This window comes from Monodelphis domestica, chromosome 2 (genome assembly GCF_027887165.1).
Source record: "Monodelphis domestica isolate mMonDom1 chromosome 2, mMonDom1.pri, whole genome shotgun sequence".
Lineage (NCBI taxonomy): Eukaryota > Metazoa > Chordata > Mammalia > Didelphimorphia > Didelphidae > Monodelphis > Monodelphis domestica.
Window position 1 is genome coordinate 122,843,899 of NC_077228.1, and position 19,851 is coordinate 122,863,749.

The 19,851-nt window shown below is 34.0% G+C and overlaps 1 protein-coding gene across 3 annotated transcripts in view; it reads left to right on the plus strand.

Annotated features, from left to right (window-relative positions):
• The window catches only part of KCNK2 (potassium two pore domain channel subfamily K member 2), a 291,522-nt gene that overhangs the window by 159,851 nt on the left and 111,820 nt on the right, over positions 1 to 19,851 (plus strand). For all 3 annotated transcript variants that reach the window (XM_007481391.3, XM_007481392.3, XM_056815921.1), the window contains exon 3: positions 8,517 to 8,634. In XM_007481391.3, the coding sequence (XP_007481453.1) occupies positions 8,517 to 8,634 (118 nt within the window). The remainder of the gene's footprint in view (positions 1 to 8,516; positions 8,635 to 19,851) is intronic.

The following is a 19,851-nucleotide window of genomic DNA, read 5'->3' on the forward strand; positions in this document are numbered from 1 at the left end:
CTATTAATAATTTTTTAGTAATTGATACTTTGAAAACTAGCTTCAGGTGGTATTATTTCATCTTTAATATTTCCTTCATTTACCAAATACAATCAGTTGCCTGTTCCTGCTTATTACAATCCTGGATTCTCTCTGAAATTTATTCTCTTCATTACATATAAATAATAAGTTACATTATAAGTTATATGGCAAATAATTAATAAATGAGAATTTATTAAATTTCTATTATGTTCTAGGTGATGATTCAAATTTTTGAAATCAAGTAATATTTCTTCTTAAAGAGATTATATTCTAATGGAAAGAAAAATAATAAGTTTGTAGCTCATTAAAGTTGAAAACTGGATTAAGATTTTTGGAATAGGCTGTATAATAGGGATACATGAGCATAGATAGAGAGGGAAGGCTCTGGAAGTTGGGGAGATCAAGCAACCCTCTACAGAAAGTGGTGTATGAGCTATGTCTTGAATAAAAAGATGGATTCAATGAGACAGAGTTGAGAAGGGAAGAGTATATTTTAGTCGTAAAAGACTGCCATTGAAAGGGCAACTGAGACGGGAGTGATGAGTGACATTTGAACCCTGGTCTTCCAACTCACTGAAGGCATGCAAACAGTAAAAAAAGAAAAACAAAACATTTATTTTAAGGGTTTACTATGTGCCAGGCATAATGCAAAACACTGAGGATATTTTGAAAAGCAAAAGCATTCCTTGCCCTCACGTAGCTCATATTTCAATGGGGAAGACTGCATGTCAATAACTAGGAAAGTATATATAAGACATATACAGAGAAGACTGAAGGTAATTTCAATAAGGAAACCATTAGCCATTAGGGATGGGGAGGGGACCAGGAATTCCCTCCAAAATTGAGGATACTTTCCAATATAACACATTGCCTATTTTGCAAAACATATTTGGAAGCTGCTTCTTAGCAAAGATTTAGACATTAGTCAGTTAAATATTTATTAAATGCTTACTTTGTGACCAGTAATGTGCTACATCCTTGTACAAAGAAAGGCAAAAGATAGTCCCTGCTCTTAAGAAGGTCACAGAACTCATGTAACCAACTATGTCCAAGTAAGATATTGACAGGATAAATTGGAGATAATTAATAGAGGGAAGGCCCTTACATTAAGAAGAATCAGGAAAAGTTTTTTTTTTTTTTTAATAAGATGAGACTTGAAGGAAGCTAGGAGATAGATAGAAATGGTAAAGGAGATTATTTCAGCCATGGGTAACAGCCAGTGAAAATTCTGGATTAGGAGATCAAATTTTGCCTTGTGTGAAGAACAGGAAGGAAGCCAGTGCTATTGGGCTGAAGAATCCATGGTAAGGGAAGAACAAGGTCTATAAGATATAAGAACTGAGGGGATAAGAAGGGACCAGCTTTAAAAGTCTAATAAAATCTTATATTTTATTCTGGAGGCAATAGAGAACCATTCAAATTGACTGAATGGAGGAGAGGGAGTGACATAGTCAAATCTGTACTTCAGGAAAGTCAATTTGACAGCTGAATAGAAGATAGGAGTTGGATGTTCAACTAGTAGGTTATATTAATGATCCAGATGTGAAGTGGCAAGGATCTGTACCAGGATACTGTCAGTATCAGAGAAGAGAAGGGGTTATATATGAGAGATGTTGTGAAGGTAAAAAGTGCAAGATTTGGCAACTGCTAGGATATGGAGAGTGAGAGAAAGTATTAAGTTGAAGATGATATCAAGGCTGTGAATCTAAATGCTTGGGAGGATCCAATTAAAGACTCTCCAATTTAGAACTTTTTCAGCTTAAACTGTTGATGAGGATGGTTAGAGTAGTTACAGCAAATCTGGCAGAGAACTTTTTGGCAGGATCAAAAAGGTAGGAGGAGAATTACAAAGGATTTCTGTGAGCTAATGTCAATAATTGGGGAATAACCTTTCCATGACCTTCCTCCTACCATATGCTAAAGCAGAGATTCTTAATCTTCTTTGTGTCATGGACCCCTCTGGCAATCAGAATCTCAGAATAATGTTTTTAAGTGCATAAAATAAAACATATAGAATTGCAAAGAAGATGTATTAAAATGTAATTATCATATATATTTAAATATTTCATGGATTTCCTCTTTTTAGAATCTGTGGGAGCCTCCATCCTTGCCCTATCTTTATAATTTTGTATTTAATCTTTGTTTTCACATGTAGCTAATAAGTTGATACCTTCGAAAAACGAGAATAAAAATGTTGAAACAAAAATAACTTTGGAAGGCTGGAGCAAAAAAATGTAAATGGAGGAGAGAAATGAAGGCGCAGGGAAGACTTTTAATACTATACTTGCCTTCCAACGGATAAAAGCAAAACAATCTTTCCCCTGGAAAACAATACAGTACTTTTTACATTTCAAAAGTTTTCATTTTGAAAGGAAATGGTGAAATGTGTAGTCAAGACCAATTGTGTCTTATTTGGGAGGTCATTTAAGGGGTTTCAAAGCTTTTTAGGAAAACAAAAAGCTTTTATTTTCATCTAAGCTGTTCTCTTAAAAAACAGTGATAATTATGCTCTCTGTCTTCACTGACTGTCAGGCTTAAATAACATTCTACAGTGAAATCTAGAAAACACAACTCTTATCCAGAATCCAAATAAATATGGTCTAATCTAATCACCTGTAATCTTCTTAAGTTATACAAATTCATCACTCTTTCCCCCCACCCCATTTCTGTCCATGTAGAAACCTGCATAGGAAGACAAACACAAAACCAAAACCAGCCTTCAGGTAAATGGTGTATACATAGGAGAAGATGGACAAAATTGTATGATTACCAAAATCCAACTTAACATATGGGACAATTACATTAATCCTGTTGCTGCTTTAAAGTTCTTACATCATGAATTTTTTTTGTGTGTGAAATGTGACATTCAGGGCCATTATTTCCTTGTTGCACCTATACACATTCTGCTGGTGTTTGCCATGTATTTGAGGGAGAAAGTAGGCCTTTTGCTCTAGGTAGAGTTTTTTGGTTTTTGTTTTTAATTCCAGGCCTTAATTCCAGGTAACCTATCTTAAATTTGGAATGCCTATATTATTTCAGATTGAGATATGAGAAAATACCAGCAAATAAAGAATAATTAATATCAAATCCACTAATGAAAAGATATACTTCTATTGACAAATATAATCATGTATATAATCTGAGGGCATTGATACATATTCCTAAATCCAATCCTTTATTTCTATAAAAGACAGTTTTCTTAGTTATCCCTCTCATAGCCTTGTAATCATTCTAATTATCTCAATATCCTTCATGTTACTTTTCCAATCAGTTGCCTAGTCTTATTGACTTTATATTTCCTCACCACTGATTATCTCCATCTCCTTTTCTCCATTTATACAACAACCCCCAAGTTCAAGACCTCATCAACTCTTTCTATGACTATTGCATTAACCTCCTGATTATTCTCCATTCCTGTCATCTCTCCCTCTCTAAGCCATGTTCCATATATTTGCCAAAGTGAATTTCCTAAATCATAGGTTTGAAAGAGTTGTACCACTACTATAAAAGCTGTTACCTCTAGAATCAAATATAGGTTCTTCTGGCATTTAAAAAAATCCTTTCTCAATCTGGCTCCAATCTTCCTTCCTAGACTTATAATACATTATTCCATTTTGTGTCTTCTATGATTCAGCCATTCTGACTATCTTGTTATTTCATATTGCTTTTCATCTCTCATCTTCATTCCTTTGCATATTGACTACATTTAAAATAAAAACCCTTTTCACCTCCATCTCTTTGAATTCCTAGATATTTTCAAAGCTTAAAAATGCTGCCTCCTACATAAAGACTTTTTTGATACTCCAGTTGTTAGTGCCTCATTTACCATACCCCCTCAATTCATTTGTATTTCCTTTTGCATATTTTGCACTTAGGAGTATACCTATTATAAAAAAATGTAAATTTATTGAAACATATTTTTCTTTTTTTGTCCTTGTGTCCATGGCAAACCACAGTGTCTGAAACATATAAGTAGGAACTTAATAAACATATATGCATTGTTTGATTGATTCCTGTGTGATGAATCAATTTCAGAAATATATGTGATTTATATACCTTTCTATTTCCTGTCATGGGCCCATAACAAGTCAATGTTTTATTAATATGATTATTAATATGAGGTCTCAGAAAGGTGTAACACTAACCAAAAAGCCCCCTATTAAAATAATTTTCTGTTTAGCTATTATTACTATTACTTCAAATCAATCCAGTGAATCAATGCATAAACAGCCACTAAATTCAGTATCTTTTAGAAATAATAATTGAATATCTAGCATTTGCAAGGTCATTTTGCTGGAGGGCTAGGATGATAAATTGGATAGTTTCTGTATTCAAAGAGTTTATAATCTACCAAGGAAATATGGTACTCAAATAAATATATATATGTAAATTAGATTTTAATAATTTCATATGAAAGGATCAAGTTTTTTTAGTTCAGAGGGAGGATCTATCACTTATATTGTGGAAGATTAAAGAAGAAATGATGCTTGAGCTAGAACTTGGAAGATAAATAAATAAGATTCTAAGAGATATAGAAGATAAAGGAGAAGGGAGAATGGGGATTCTATGTGTAGCTGAAAAAATAAACGCATTACTAAGCTAATCAGGACAAGTAAAATGTCTCTCTTAGCTAGGATATAACATAAAGGATGTTATGTAGTGGCCTAAGGCTAGAGAGGTTTATTGAGGTCAGATAATCTTGTCTAGGACTGCCAGATTAAAGAATCTAACCTTTATTCATTTGGCAATGAAGATCCATTAAGGAATTTTGAATAGCCATGTGATCTGGTTATAGGTGTGTGTTAAGGGTATTACTTTGGCAGAAGTGTTGAGAACTAGGAGTGGAAAGAAAAGTTGATGAAGCTATGACAATTAAACAAGTGGTCCTGAACCAGAATGCTGACAAAGGGAGACTGCTTGCAGATACCAGAGACACTAGAAAGATAGAATCTAGAAAATTCAGTGACTGATTAGGTGTGGTAATGAACAAAAGAAGAAAGATTAAAGAACAGGAAATCTCAAGTCTAGCTAACATTAATAAATGATTAATTTAGTGGCATAGCTAGTTGTATATATCCAAGAGGCAGTTGCAGGTGTTTTTTGGAGGTCAGTAAAGAAGTCAAGAGTGGAGAGAAATGGACTTTGAAGTCATGTGTACAGAGATGAAATATGAAAACATGCAAGTGGATGATTGTATAGAATAGGGAGAAAGGATATAAATGTGCTTAGAGCTGATGTAGGAAAGGCCTAAATTAAAATGACAGGTAAAAGAACCAGTGAAGGAAATAAAGGAGTGACAATATAGTATTTCTATATCAAGAAGAAATAGCAGATATGTGATATGCTAGTGTGTTTAACAACTGGCTTTCTGCTGGACAACACACTTTTAAATTTAATTTATATCATTAACATTTCCTTCATCCATTTCTTAAGTCTAGACAACCAAAAACAAAGCAATCCCTATTTCATAACATTTGCTAATTTACAAGGTATAAATGCTCACAAAGAACATTTATCAATTGACTATTGGAGCAGTATCAGCTTCAAGTAGTTCAAGTTCAAATAGCAGATTCCTAGGAACAGGTATCAAGGTATCAATATGAAGAGAATGAAGGCTGGGGAAAGAGAGAAAAAAACACCCTAGCATTGGATTTGAAAATTAGGAAGTCATTGATAACTCCTTAAATGTCAATTTCAGTTGAATTGTGGAAAGAAAAACAAACTGTAAAGGCCTAAGGAGTTGTCAAGTGGTGAAAAAATTGACTGAATTCTGACTCTTGAAGTTCAAGCAAAGAAATGTAAGAAAAAAGAGATGAAATAATAACTGAATAAGTGTATAGGATCAAGGGAAGCTAACAGATTGTCCACACATGCACATGTATGTATTAGGCAGAAAAACCTGGGTTCAAATCCCACCTTTGACACTTATGATCTGGGACATTCTGAGCAAATGATTTAAACTCTCTATGTCTAAGGTTACTCCCGAGGACTTACCTACCAAGACAGGTGGGTTGAATCTCCATTCTTCCACAAAGGGAGGGTAGAGGAGATTCTTCCACAAAGAATATTCCACAACTAATGATAATAATTTCAGGATAGTTGAGTTTTGAGCCTATTCTTAGAGCAATTGCTTTATTGATAACTGTCCATTCAAGCCCTAAACCAGTGATGGTGAACCTATGGCATGAGTGCCAAAGATGGTACACAGAACACTCTCTGTGGGCACTTGACCACCCTCCCTCTTCACCCCAAATCTCAGAGTTCATTACTAGAAAGACAGAGGGATTCAAGTGAAGTTTCTCTCTTCTCCCTCTCCACCCCATCTGATGATATTTTCACATCCATCCCTCACCCCTCAGCCCAATGGGAGCGCACAAGGGATAAGGCAGGTAGCTCACAGGTGGCAGAGCTAGAGGGGAGTTGAGTGCTCAGGCCACTACATTTCCTCTCTCTACCCTTACTGAGGACATTCCTCACTTCACCCAGCCTTCTGTCCAGCAACCCAATGGGAATACTTTCTCCCTCCCTTGTGTGTGGTAAAGGGGGTGGTTCATCCAGCAGGTGGTGAGGAGAGAACCACAGCATATAGTCTGGTCAGGGACAGGTACAGCATTTGGTGTGGGGGTGGGGGCCAGCACTCTGTTTCTAAAAGCTTTGCCATCATTTCTCTAGACTTATTGATTTTCTCCCACCAGAGTTATTCTCCAGGAGAGTTCTTCTGCTTTCATTTATTTAGTTATTACTTATGTGAAGATGATTTCCAAATCTACACTTCTAACTTTGGCAGGTCTCCCTCTCTCTTTTCTACTTATCTTATATCTGTGTATTTTTCACTATCAATAAATGCATATCCTCACAGTTATATAATTTGAATGCTTTTGCGTGTTTTTTTACATTATAATGTAATAATAATGATAATTCCTGATTTTATATGTAGAACATATTTTAATAATCAACAACTACATGAGAGAGGTAGTTAAAGTACTGCTATCCTAATTTTGAACATGAGAAAACTCAGGAGGTTGTGACTGACTGAGCATTGAAGAGCTAGGAAAGCAGATCACAGATTAAGAGTCAGAAGGAATCTTAGAGCTCATCATCCAGTTCATTTGATGTTTAACTTAAATAGAAATGTAGCTCCTAATTCATAATAAGGATTTTTGCAGTCTGTATATTAACAGATTTTAAAATGTAATGTTATCTATGTTCTATTGTATTTTTATTTGTTTCATTAAAAAATCCCCACTACATTTTAGTTCTTTTTCTAGAAGTGGGACTATGTAAGTTTGGCTGTGTTCAACCTTTGATCTAGTCCAACTCCTTCATTTTATAAATTGAGTGTGAAGCCCAAGAAGCAAAGTGATTTATCCAAGGTCCCAAAGAAAATAAATTAGAACCAGAATGCAATCCTAGGTTCTCTGATTCCAAAGACAGTATTTTTCCTATTGCATCATAATTCTTTCCTTCCTAACTTTTACTAAATGACTTCCTCCTTGAGGAGAGTCACTGAATCTTCTCTTTTCCCAAAGCTCCCTTACATCTTTTAATAGAATGTTTCTAGCCAATAGACACTCAAACCTTATTGTGTTATGATTACTAAGTGATGACTATGTGAATTTTCCATCACTATTAGTTTTTAAAATAGGAAAGTCATTTTTCAGTCATGTCTGACTCTTTATGACCCCATTTGAGGTTTTCTTGGCAAAGATACTGGAGTGGTTGGCCATTTTCTTCTCCAGTTCATTTTAAAGATGAAGAAACAGAGGCAAACAAGGTTAAGTGACTTGCCCAGGATCACATAGTCAATAAGTATCTGAAGCCAAATTTGAACTCAGGTGACTGAGTTGTACTTATCACTGTGCAACTTAGCTGTCCTCTTTAAAAACTGAAATCTATTATAAATTATGAGAACTTTGAGATTGAATGAAATTCACATTTCAAATTTAAGCTTAGTGATGACTTCATTATTAAAGTTTGCTTCTCTTTTCCACTTTATCACAATCTTTTTTCTTACTATGATTGGTTATGTTCTAAATTAATGATCATTATTCACAAATAGGTATAAAAACAGGCTCGATGGACATTAAAAAATTTACTCTCAAGTAGTATTTCCTTCGCAAGAATTCTACTCTTTAGTTTAAACCTGTGTAGTGTGCAACTTTGGTTTTTAATTCGTTAGTTGTTTCTGACATATGGGAAGCTGAATTAAATTCATATGGTAAAAATGCTAATTAATGTATATCAACACTATTGCTATTTATGTTATCCTGTTCCCATTGTTTTAAAAATAAATTGATATCAAACATAACTTCTCATTAATTAATTAGAACTTTATATGATATAGTATTATTCTAAATTGTATGTGATTCACATTGAAAAATAAAATCTTAGGACTGATTTTTCATATGATTAGTAATTAATTTTTCTTTAAAAAGATTCTATATAATTCCTTTCTATAAACATGTATACTGACAAGTTTCTTTTTAAACTTGCAGCAAATAGTGGAAGCAATAAATGCAGGGATTATACCTTTAGGAAACACCTCCAATCAAATCAGTCACTGGGACTTGGGAAGTTCCTTCTTCTTTGCTGGCACTGTTATTACGACCATAGGTAGGACATATCTTATGAATTTTTATTTTGGGAAAGTGGGGTGAGCTATAATGCATTTCTCTTTGAAAACTGTTTTTCCCCACAAGTGTTGGTTTGGTTTGTTGGTCAAAATGTTATTCTTTAGAAAGAAGAGTAGGTTTTTGCAAATGATGTGGAAACGAGCTTTGATTTCAAAAGGGAAAGAGAGGATTGTTTAAAATGAGGTAGACTGCCTCCCCCCCAAAATAAAATAATGAACAATATGGGAAGAGGAATGGAATATTGAGAAATATGGGCCTTATTCATTGTTTTACCTTTAACTTTGGAAAAATTGTTTAAGTTTGGATTCTTGACTTGTTATTTTGATGCACAGGTATGGAACACATAATTTTGATTTTATGCAATTTCCATATTTATATTTTAATCATGTGTTTTGTTTCAGCAGATATTGCCATCCATTGTGTGTTAATTACATATTTTTATATTGTTGAATGATTTTTTTATGGTTTAAGCAATGAATTTTTAAAGTCATAATAGCCTAGGCATTAAAAAATCATGTTTTTGAAGATAACAGAATAGACTGAAAATGTATACTTTACTCTGTTAGTATATTGCCTGCTATAATGCCAAAACTACTAAAATTGCATCTATCTTATTTTGCATCTTTTCAGTGCATCTGTTTGGACTTCTCCCCAGTAATACTTCCTATAGGAACTATATTGCATGGTAAATGTAGGAATTGGATGACTGTCCACAAAAAACACTATGTGTTTATTAGTCAATCTGCCAATACCCAGTCCTATTGAATGAATGGCCAGGGACCACAAGAGAAAAAGATGCCAGTGTCATCTGGATAACTCTTGTAAAGAGGTATTCAGATGCTTGTGACTGGAAAGGTTTCCCAAAAGAAGTGATTTTGAAGCAAGAGAAGCAAAATGTGGTTTCCTGAAGAAAATTAAAATATCTTATAGAGGAGGAATGATGCATACAAATGCATGGGGCTAAGAGTGAACTGCTTTTGACAACCTGAATAGATATATTCTCCCCTCCACATTATCTGTGAATGACTTTTCTCTATAGGTTTAAAGAGACCTGATTTCAGATTATAGAATCTTAGCATAAGATTTAGAATTCTCATTTGACTAGCTGAGGAGTAGTTTTATGATATGACAAAAGTTAATGTTTTAAATTAAAACTCTAAATTCAACAACAAAATACAACAAACATTCATTAAGTGCCTGCTATGTTCCAGGTGCTACACTGTGTGTAAGGGATGCTAGTCAAAAATCAAGTAGCTTCTGCTCTCAAGGAGCTTTTTTCTACTGGATTGCTCTAAACATCCTATTTTCCATATTTTTTTAAATTTCTGTGAGTCACTTCACAATTAAGGTGCTAATGATATGTGAATTTCTGTTTGTGAAAGGGAGACTAAATGGTGGATTAAGCTATCGTTGTTATCATTACTATTCTCATTGCTCATAATTTACTGATACAATCATGCAACAGCCATTTTGTGTCCCTCCCTTCCAAAGTATTAAGTGTGGTTAATTATAATTCTTTTTTGCTTGAATGTTAGTAGTTATTAATTTTCTTTGAAGCCTATCACTCTAGCCTCATGCATTGACATGCCAGAAGTTCAGTAAAATTTGATTTTTCTTTTATAATCTTTGTAAATTTCCTACACCATTCTGAGATGATAGTAATTTCTCTTAAGATCATTTAAAAATAATGATTCTGAAGTGTATCAGGGTGTATATTCTGAGATACTTTTATGTCACTGTCATTCTAGAGTTACTTACACTAACAGCTAAGTGATCAGGGTGCTAAACTTGGAGTCAAGAAAGCCTTAGTTCCAATCCTGTCTCAGATACTGGCTATGTGATCCTATCATTTCATTCTTATGTGTATCTGTTTCCATATCTCTAAAATGAGGATAATAATAGTACCTCTCAACAGGATTATTATGAGCATCAAATGAAATAATAATTGTAAAGCACTGAGCACATTACCTGGCACATAGTTTTGTTATTATTATTGTTGTTATTGGGAAAAATGTGATACTATTCATAAAGTTCTTTGCAAACCTTAAAGCACTAGATAAATACTAGTTTATTATCATTGTTGTCATCATTATAATTGTTATTATTTTATCTATTAACCAAGTCTATCATAGACATCTCCTTGAGGAAAAGTGGCTTGAGTCAGAAGATCTGGCTTTAAATCTTGCCTCTGTCACTTATTACCCGTGTGATTTTGGGTTAATTACTTAAACTTTCTGGCCTTTAGTTGCCTCATCTTTAAAATGAGGAGGTATGTTTCTAAGAACCATTCTTGGTGTATGAGCCTAGGGAAAAGTATCTAACTCTGAGGCTATTGAGGGTCGTGGACTGTGTCAAGAAAACCTGTCCCAAAGACAAAATTCTCCTTTATAAATGACATATAAAAGACTGACAGCTTAGCTATGTGGGCCTTTGTCAATTACCCCTCAGAAAGATCTTTGGATATCCTGGCTGAGTAATACTGAAATCTTTAAGAACATTTGAAAGGCAGAACCTTAAGGAGTAGTATCAGTCTGCTGTAAAGCTTATATGGAGCCCCAAATCCCATGTCAAAGACTTCTACCAAGACCCTCATGTGGTCACTGCTCTTTGTAGCAACATGAAGAAGGCAGGCACTCTATAGACTAAAGGAATGTGCCTCTCATCTGGAAATGCCTAAGGAAACCTTGATAGCTTTCACACTCCCTGCACTCACTCCACTTTAAATCTGGGAAATCAGCACTCAAATCCTTCAGTATACCACAATGGAACACACATGAATTGTCTGTTGGATTTGGCTTTTAAACTTTTAATGATGTAGCAGTAATGTTTGCCATATAGCTATTCATTTAAAAAACATTTGCAGCTAAATTTTGGGGAATGGGTAGGAGAGCCTGATCTCTTATTCAACCATTGAAATTAGCCTCATGAATCTAAGATATGAATTTGTGTATGTGTTTGTGTGTGTGTGGTGTTAAAACATGTACCAAGAGAAGTTAATGTCATCATTTAAAAGTAAAGGTATTATTAATAATTGTAGGGATTAGAAAAGGTTTCATTTAGGTACGAGGCTGTGGCTTCAAGGAGCATAGGGGTTACATGAGATGGAGATGAGGAAGAATGCAAAGGTGTAGAGTCAGGAGATAAAATGGCATTTAAAGAAAACAGTTAGCAAGGCAACTTACCTGGAATAGACAATTTAAAAAATGATCATATGAAATAAGAATGGAAAATGAAGTAGGAACCAGATGGTGGAGAACTTTCAGTACCAGTTTAAAGATTTTGTTCTTGATTCTAGGGGTAATTGGGGAAAATGTAGACTAAAACTAAAAGAAATACTATTTAGATTTTCTTCTTTGGAACAGTTTGTTCTCACTTTTCATTATGAGTTTACTACAGACTTTCTGCCTCTAGGTCATGCTAGATGGAAATAGTTCAACTTACCTTATCCCTGAGCCAGGTCATAGCCATGGGTGACTGTGAAAATCTGGAAGAAAGTGAACCCTAATTTTCAAACATAATTATAGGTTAAATTTTGGACTTAGACATTTTAGCCATTTCCACTCAGAAAATAACAATTTATTGTTTGAATTACTTTAAGTAAGAAGAAAAAAATAATCACAAGAGTGTGTAAGGATGGTTATTTTCTGCACAATGAAAATTCAAATGACCAAGTTATACCTCTTATGACTACCACCAAATTGTTTTGAGAAAAACTCAGTCTGTCACTACACAGACTTGATGCTGAAGTTCAACAGTATGTTTATAAACAGTCTCATTTCAAGAATCCCCAAAGTAGCAAGTTTTTCAGACATATACTTCAATACATAAAAATTACACTATTATTATGATCCTTTCCTCCAAATTATAGCCATTCAGTACAGTAGCTGATAATTTCCATTGCCCCTTGTAGTCTCTCAGGCAGCCAAGCTTTCTCACTGTTGAAGATCAGTCTCTAGAGTTTAACAGAATTAGTTCATTTTGGGTCAGTAACACAATAATACCTTTCCTAATAAGTTAATATCTTTTGAAATAGACAGCCTTATAGCATCCCATTACTTTCTTAGAATTTTAATCACAAAATCAAAGAAAATTTTACATTGAAAAGATCCTAATCTTCCAAATGGCCAAACTTTACTTGAAAAAAATCCTTTCTATAACATACACCACACATATTCATCAAACATTTTCTTGAAATCCTCCAATGAGACTAGATATCTACTTTCTCTTGAGGCAACCCCATTCCTAATTGTCAGGAATTTTTTTCTCCCCACTAAATAAAGCTTAAATTTATTTCTTTAAAAGCTTCCACCCAACTTTGGACATAAATGCAAAAAAAATATAACTGAAGATGTATCCTTATTTCTATTGGAATATACACACATATGGGATTTATATCCATCAAAGATAGAAGAGACATAAGAGTTCATCTAGTTTATGCCTTTTATTTTATAGATGAAGAAATCAAAATCCAGTAAGATTAAAGGGCTTGCCATTGGTTGCACAATTAGGAAGTGAGTTTTGAACACTAATCATCTAACTCCAAATCCAATGTGCTTTTCCTTGTACTATTTGTTCACTTAAGTCTCAGATATACTGATTATCTACATTTTTGTCATTTATGTTGTAGGGATAAAAGCTTTAATTTACAATCAAAAGGGAAAATTACTTAGGATTTAGTTATCTTATAGTTTAGGGCAATGCATATAAAAGTGCTTGGGGTTTATTGGATGCTAGAAAGATGCTACATAAATACAAGATATCATTATTAATCCTGTTAGGAACTAATAGTATTCTGAGAAATAATGGCCCCCCTGCACTATCTGCAGTTCATTAGTTCTTTAAAAGTACAGCTTTAGAGAGTTTTGGAAAATAAGTTACAATGGTTTTTTATAGAGTGACTGGTACAGACAGTGCCTCATGGGGACATGCTAGACATGTAGTTACCCAAGGTTTTTTAGTCAGGTTATAGATATTGGTCTCAGAAGAGTAAGAAAACTTTCCTATTAGGGAAAATGCCTAATGGGAATTTTGCTTAAAAAGAATAGGCCATCTTAAAACTTAAGGACTCATTTTAGAGAAGCTCTTACCCAACACATCTGTGCACACATGTTGTGTTTTATGATACACAATTAACAGTACTATACCAGCACCAGGTGTTTTTTTTTTTCCTTTCTGGTTATTTGAACTGTTGTTTGAGGAAGTCCCAGAGTTCAGAGGGAACTCAGAATTCATCTACATTAGTCCAATACATACCTGAACAAAAATCACATTATATTTATTGTGCTTCTTAATTTTTTTGGAGTCATGGGTCCCTTTCATCATCTGGTGAATCCAATGGAAGAATGTTTTTAAATGCATAAAATAAAATGCATAAAATTTCAAAGGAAACCAATTATATTAAAATGCAAACAAAATATTTAAAAAGAAAATGTTCACAAAACAACAGATTAAGTACTGTTGCTCTTAGCATAGTGCTTGATCTATAGTAAGAATTCAGTAAATATTTACTAACAGTAAACTGAGTTTTATTACTAAAGTAATAAAGTAAAATAAAAGTAATCATTTAATCTTTGCTTGAAGTCCTCCAGTAAGGGGAAGCCACCAACTCTCAAGAGAGTCCATAACTGTAATTTTTAGGAAGGATTTTTTTTCTTAATTCTAGCTTAAATTTTTCTCCTTGAAGTATTGATTTAGCTTGAATCTGTCCCCACTATGGCAGCTCTTCATATATTTGAATGGTGCTCTGATGTTTTCCTAGTCTTTTTTTCTCCAGACAGAATATCACCAATTTGTTCAAACAATCCTGAGAAGTCATGAACATGAAATCTTTTGCTATCTTGGCTGCCATCTTCTAAATTCTATCTAGCTTATCAATCACCTCCAACAATGTGATTCTTAGAATTGAGTACAATATTTAGGTGTCATCTAATAATCCAGGCAGTGTTCAGCAGCATTATTATTTCCTGTATCCTGGATACTCTACCTCTTTTAATATAGTTTAACATTTCATTAGCTGCTTTGGTTTCTAAATTGTCTTTTACTAATAGCTATGAAACTCCCAAGTTTGAAAAGTGTATTATCTCATTTGGGCCTCAGAAAGATCTCTTAGGTTAATTCAACAGGTTCTTAGGATTTAGTTATCTTATAGTTTAGGGCAATGCATATAAAAGTGCTTGGGGTTTATTGGATGCTAGAAAGATGCTAGCTAGAAAGATTGACTATAATTTGAAGATAAAGTAATTGTAGGACTAAGAATTTGAGTTTCTTACCCATGATCATACAGCTAATGTTTTACATGTGGAAGACACAGGTTTTTTCTTTATTTTTTTTTACTTTAAGCCCCATACTCTATCTACTATGGTATGATACCTTATAACACTGTTGATTTATATTGTTTGCAGGCCAACCTGAGGTTGTTTTTTTTTTTGGCTATTGAAGAGATATAAATGTACTTCTCCCATCATGTAGTTCTGAAATTGACTGAACTCAAATGAGACTTTATATTTATCTCTGCTGAATTTCATCTTATTCCATTTGATCTGGTATTCTCTTGACAAAATCTTTTGCAATTCAATCCTGATTCTGATAGCTAGTGTAGCTCTCAGTTGTATTGCTGTGTCATTTATAAACTGGATTACCACACCAGACATACTTTTGCCCAAGTTATTGATAAAAAGGCTAAGGTGAATACATTCAAGCACAAATTTCGAAAACATTCCCCTGAAGACCTTCTTTCCAGCTGACATTGAACCATTAGTACCTTCCTTTTGAGTTTTATAATTTAATAAGTTCTAGAATAGATCAACCTGTATTATTATCTAGCCTCTCAGCACCAAATACATATCATTCATTAGAAATCTCTTAGTTAAGTTGACATTTAACCATTAATGATTACTTTGGGTCCAGATTTTTAAATGGAACTATAAGCAAAACTACTTAATATATAAAAAGTTCTTTGTAAACTATAAGGCACTATATAAATTTAAATTGTTCTTTTTACATTAGCTTTTTGTGATGAAGAATTAATTTTGAATCAGGATAATATGTTAAAAGTCTCTATAAAGTATACCTTATATATTCAGAATTACAATGGATACTATGGTGGATTAGCATGAGTTTGTTTGAGCATTAATGAGCTCAGTAGTTCACTGTTCCTATTCCTAGGGAATTTGGAAACTGGACAATAGGACAACATGGAAGAAAAGTGACTAGTATTTCTGTAAAGAGGCTATTTTAGGTTTGAGGTATTTAAAATTTGTAACTTAGGGTCCATGAAACAGTGAAGCAGTTGAGTGAACATTATTACTTCAAGAATCAAGGAAAGTTAAGAGATTTTTTTTCAGTAAGAGGCCGGATCAAATAACTTATCATCCTAATTTAGTGATTACATTCCTTCAATGCTATTTTTAAAATTGATGATCCCATGACTTATAATTGATGTGGAAATTAAAAAAATTTAAATATTGAACAGCTGGTTAGAACAGTGGGCCTGGAGTCAAGAAGGCCTGAGTTCAAATCTGGCCTCAGACACTTACTACCTTTGTGTGTTGGGCAAGTCACTTAACCCCTGTTTGCTTCAACTTAAGAAGGAAATGGCAAACCACTCCAGTATCTTGCCCAAGAAAACCCCATAGATAGTATGGTCCATATGGTCATGAAGAGTTGGATATGATTGAACAACAATTGAAAGTAAGAATATTTGCATGCATAGTTTAAAGGGAATTTATTCATTCATTTGTTCAACAAAAAGTGAGTACCCATTCTCTATGCAAAGCAGGCTAATTAGTAGGATACTTGCCTTACTTGTACTTGAATATACTTTAAAAAAGCTTTTTTTTTTTTAACCTGGGTCCATGAACTTGGTGCATATGTATGTGAATGAATTTATTGGTAGAGTTATGTATAAATATATTCACATACTTATGAATATATATACCTGATATATATGACATATTTGGCTCTCTTTGTAATCCTATGTATTTCATTATGCTACCAAAGGGATCCATAGCACAATAGAAGTTGGAAATTCCTAACTTAAAAGATTTATGATTCCTTTGGTTGGGTACTATCTCTACTAATACAGAAATCAATCACTCTGTAGCCTTGGCATTGAGAGTTGATATGGCTGAAGAATTCATCACTCTATAGCCAGTCTAATAATGAATTTCTCTGAACTAAGTTAGTCAGACTAATCTGTGCATGAATGACTTGTATTTGAGGCTTTTCCAGCTTTGCTAATATAGCCTTAGAGAACCCAGGGCCACATTGATGCCACATTGAAACACTAAAGTTTTCAGTTGCTTCCCTGAAGCCTTAATAGACCAACTAATTCCAGGAGATAACTCTTGTTATCATGAACTCTCCCAATATTATCTCAGAAGTCAAGCTAGTGTGGACATTTTTAGTATTTAGATGGAAGGACATGTGGCAAGGCTGGGTACCATGTTTTTTCTCTTAATCTATAAATGTCATGGAGCAAAAGAAGCACGGGGTTTGGAGTCAGAGTGGGGGGTCAATATTCAAATACTACTTCTGCTATGATTTATGTGACTTTGAACATATTCCTTCTTTGTAATTCTGGATTTTACTTTCCCTATCTATAACATGAAGAAGTTAAAGTGGAGGACTTCTTTTTTTTTTTAAACCCTTACCTTCCGTCTTGGAGTCAATACTGTCTATTGGCTCCAAGGCAGAAGACTGGTAAGGGCTAGGCAATGGGGGTCAAGTGATTTGCCCAGGGTAACACAGCTGGGAAGTGTCTGAGGTCAGATTTGAACCTAGGATCTCCCATCTTTAGGCCTGGCTCTCAATCCACTGAGCTACCCAGCTGCCCCCTAAAGTGGAGGACTTCTAAATTCAGGTGAAACTCTCAATTTATTGTCCTATTTCCCCAAGTGCTAAACTATATAGAATAAAATGAAATTATAATATTTTGTGGTTTCAGAAGTTAATTAATTTATTTCATTTATTGATTTCCCACTTCAAAATTGGGAATGTAAACTTACTTCAGTGTACTTCTACTTAGAGCTACCGATTAGAAATCTTGGAGTCGCTTTTAAATGGTTGCTTCTGGTCATAGAGTGAAATTACTTCCTCCATGATATTTCCTGTTCTTGTTTCAATATGATTGTAGGAGTTCTTGCTTCTACCTTCTGCTTTAGGCTAGAGTATTCAGCTGAGGTATAATGTTTTTTTTTCCCATTAATTAGGGCAAACAGTAACATCTCTCTTTTTAAGCATATAACTAAGAAGGTTCAATACTTTGGCCACATATAATGAGAAGATAGGCCTCATTGAAAAAGATCCTGATGTTGGGCAAGATTAAAGGTAAAAGGAGAAGGACAGCAGAGGATGAGATCAATAGAATGTCATGGAAACAACCAACATAAACTTGGACAGACTGTGAAAGATAGTGGAGGATACAAAGACTTGGTTTGCTATTGTCCATGGGGTCATGAAGAGTCAGATAATGATATAAAGACTGAAGAGCAAAAATAAATTTCAGTTTTATTTCCTTTAGGGGGTAGGTTCTTTTTATAGGCAAAATCAGTTGAATAAGAAAGTGCTTTCCCCCTCTCTTTTAGGAGAGAAATCCATCAATTCTAAGAGTTAGCACTGAGGTGCGTTTCCTCTCCAGAAAAAGTCTTTGCCTCCAGGGGTCAAGAATTTTTGGTACATAAAACAACCAGAAAGCTTAGAAGAATCCAGAGTATTGAGATTGATATTTTCATTTTTAATCTTCTTATATGTAACTGAATTACAATCTCTGAGATAATACTCTGATAGGATTATTAAACTTTTGTAACTTTCATCAAATTCTGGTTGCTAATGATTAGCCCCTTTAAAAATGATTTTTAGTTCAGTATCTGTCCTTTCAAAAATCTCCATGGATTATCTTGGTTTCAGACTCCAGAATTCCTCATCCTTACCCCCTCCCCCCATTTTAAAAGATCTCCTAGTTTCCAGTGCAAATGAAAAAGGAGAAAAAAGTGAAAATAAAATAACAGGTAGAAGCATCATTCTCCCCAACATTTCTTCCAGTGCATTGTTTTGATTTCACATGTAGCCAGTAACAAGCCTCCCAGGTTTTGATTTGACATACAGACGTTATATTATTATTTTAGATGCCTTGACTATTTGGTAGAATCCTATTTAATTAATAATTTATTGAAGATAGTACCAGAATGTTAAATATACTAGAATTTCTGATATGTGACTAGAATATTCTTATATGTAAGTTTTTGCCTGCAAGTATAAAGATAGGAGAAGAGAAAATATAACCTACATTATAGTACTGTAGTTCAGATTGTAGACTTGTTAGCTGTGTGACCTTGATAAGGAATTTAACCTCTGTTTGCCTCTTTTTCTTGAATTATAAAAACGGAGATAATAAGAACACCTCCAGGGTTGTCATAAAAAATCAAGTAAAATACTATTTGCAAAGCACTTAGCACAGTGCTTGGAACACAGTAGGCATTAAACAAACTTTAGGTATTATTAGTAGTTACTTTGGTATTCTATTGTCGTTGTGTTAAAGGCTTTATTTAAGGGCCCCTCCTTCCAAGGGAATTCTAGCAACCAGGGAGCAGGCAAATCTGGCAGCCATGTGGAAACAGAGCTTTAGCTTATCAAGTAGGCAGGATTGTGAGGTTTGGTAGGTCTGGCAGTGGGAAAGGCACTTGATAGAAAGGGATAGGACTGGAAAGACCATTTGTGTACATAACACATTAGTAAGTCAGGTGTTTGTAAATTGGGGATAATATACACTTTGGAATTAGACCCACAAGTGAAATTTTCTTAGTAGCATCTTTGTAATCTTCAGAATAGTGGATGTCAAATATCATGACCTTCTATTTCCTTAAAATCTGGGAACAATAGATCGACTGGAAAGTCATGAATTGGATAAAAAAAGAATAGCTAGTTGTTTTTTTAAATAAGCAATTGCATCCACATTTGTTTGCACAGTTAATAGATTTTAATAGAATAGGATCTAACCATCAGACTGCCAACCAGAAATGCAAGTAAGCCTTTGGGGATGATTATAGTTAGATGAGATGGTTATCAGAAGAAAACTTTTTAAAACTGTCTTAAGTATTTCACTCGATAAGGAAAGAACATGGGTTGATTTTTGCCCAGGCCTGTCTACTTTCAGTTAGTAATTATGCCGCATATTTGTTTCCCTCCCAATTCTTTTTTT